This window comes from Sinocyclocheilus rhinocerous, unplaced genomic scaffold, assembly GCF_001515625.1.
Source record: "Sinocyclocheilus rhinocerous isolate Xijiao unplaced genomic scaffold, SAMN03320098_v1.1 scaffold926, whole genome shotgun sequence".
In the NCBI taxonomy this organism is placed as follows: Eukaryota; Metazoa; Chordata; class Actinopteri; order Cypriniformes; family Cyprinidae; genus Sinocyclocheilus; species Sinocyclocheilus rhinocerous.
In genome coordinates this window covers 805,732-807,737 of record NW_015648536.1, presented here as the reverse complement: position 1 = coordinate 807,737, position 2,006 = coordinate 805,732, and the positions used below count along the sequence as shown (strand labels likewise).

General features: G+C 44.3%; 1 protein-coding gene across 1 annotated transcript; it reads right to left on the bottom strand.

The window, feature by feature from the left end:
- Positions 1-1,350, bottom strand: LOC107709833 (D(1) dopamine receptor-like). Its single transcript, XM_016514458.1, has one exon. It carries the CDS (start codon positions 1,348-1,350, stop codon positions 1-3), a length of 1,350 nt encoding a protein of 449 aa, XP_016369944.1.
- Between the last annotated feature and the right edge of the window lie 656 nt (positions 1,351-2,006).

Here is a 2,006-nt window from a genome sequence, read left to right as displayed (position 1 = left end):
TTACAATATTCCAGAGATACTAGGAGATTCGCTTTCATTATGAGCCACACGTTCAAGAGACGCTAACTCATCTTCTTTTGTAAATGGTAGGATTTTATCCAATGATAGTTCTGTTTCTCCTTGACTTAGCATAGGAGGCCTTTCCCCATATACAAAGTTGCATTCAGCCTCATAAGGGACTTCATCCATCTGTGACACTGTATCAAAGCACACGTCTTTATCACTTTCCTCCCTGACAGCGTGCGGATGCAGACAGGAGTGACCGAAGAGGTGAGCATCTCGAAGGTTTGTGGAGTCACGATGGTAAGACACCAGCTCATTACTGAAGTCAACCGGTTGAACCGTATTCCGAGAGCACAGCTTCCCACATCCCAAGAGGCTGGAGAACGCTTTGCGGAATTCTGCATTAAATGCATAAACTACAGGATTCAAGGTAGAGTTCGCCCACCCACACCACACAAACACATCGAAAGTCGTCTTATTGACACATGGGATCTTCCCGGCGTTGTGGAGGCCAGGGTCACAAAACGGCACCATGCAGTTGAGAATGAAGAAAGGGAGCCAACAGCAGACGAACACACCCATGATCATCGACAGGGTTTTCAGGACTTTGGTTTCCCTCTTAAATGAGCTTTTTAACTTCTCTTCAGGTGCTTTACTGCAGCTCTGGCAGGACTGAACATGCTTAATGGTGCACTCTTGCATTGATATCCTTCGGATCTGCTTTTGCGCTATGAGGAAGATGCGAGTGTAAGTGACAATCATTATGGAGACAGGGATGTAGAAGCTGATTAGAGATGAAGTGATGGCATAAGTGCGGTTTAAACTGGCATCGCATTTCTCAGCCATTTCTCCCAGGTCTTCTTTATGGCGGAGACTCTTATGCCAACTCAGCTGCACAGGAATGAATGAGATCAGAACAGAGAGCGCCCATGCCACTCCAATCATGACAAATGCCACTCTTCTTGTCATTTTCTGCTCGTAGCTCAGTGGGATAGCAATAGCCCAGTAACGATCCACACTTATGATGCACAGGTTAAGAATGGAGGCGGTGGAGCACATGATGTCAAAGGCTATCCATACTTCACAGAAACTGCCGAACGGCCAGAAACCCACAATCTCTGCGACTGCCTTCCATGGCATTACAAGAGAGGCAACTAAGAGATCTGAGACCGCCAAAGACACTACAAACACATAAGCCACTTTGGAGCGCAGATGACGGAACCGTACCACTGCGGTGCACACCAGAGCATTCCCCAGAAAGGTGGAGAGCACAAAAACGAAAAGCAGACAAGCAGTCGTGGAGCGAGTTATTAGCTCTGAGACATAACCTTCAGTCTGGTTTACCATCTTCCGGGATGTCCCTATTACCCTGGCTGCAACCTGAAAAATGAAGGCTTTTGATCAAGCATCCGTTCTTCGGGGTACATTTGCAGAGAGTTTAATATCCGAAGACTTCAGGAATTCATCCATTAATGAGAGCGTTGCCTGTAATTGAACATTTCTGAAATAACCTTCCCTCCTTCCTTCAACCAGAGAAGTGTGTGAGGATACAGTGTAGAGGGTGAGGCTAATGATCTTGGAAGTAGGACTAGGGGGAGGAGCCTTAGAAAATACAGGAGAGAGGGAGATAGTGACTGCTGTCATGTATATTATGGGATATGTATTATTTATTTATTTTTTATATATTTTGTTTTCAATCATCAGGCCTTTTAGAAACCATTCTAATATTTATTATTAAACAAATAAGGCAAGTGGAAAATCGTGTTTCTCCGGACACATCTGCTATCAGACCAGTGAAGTCTAATTAGCGTTTATGGATTAATTTACAGTTTTGTTCCCCAGCCTAAGTGGACCGTTATCCACAAGATGGCAGTATGCATACATTAATATCCCACAAGAGAACAGACAGCTGTTCTAGTGATGAGAGGTCTGACTCATTTCGACGAAACGATTATTTTGAACTGTCCGTTTCAAAGAACCAGTTCAAAAAAGCTATTTATTAT

What these genes read in the sequence shown, in the direction of transcription:
- LOC107709833 (XM_016514458.1), bottom strand. Translation starts at nt 1,350, where the DNA reads ATGGTAAACCAGACTGAAGGTTATGTCTCAGAGCTAATAACTCGCTCC.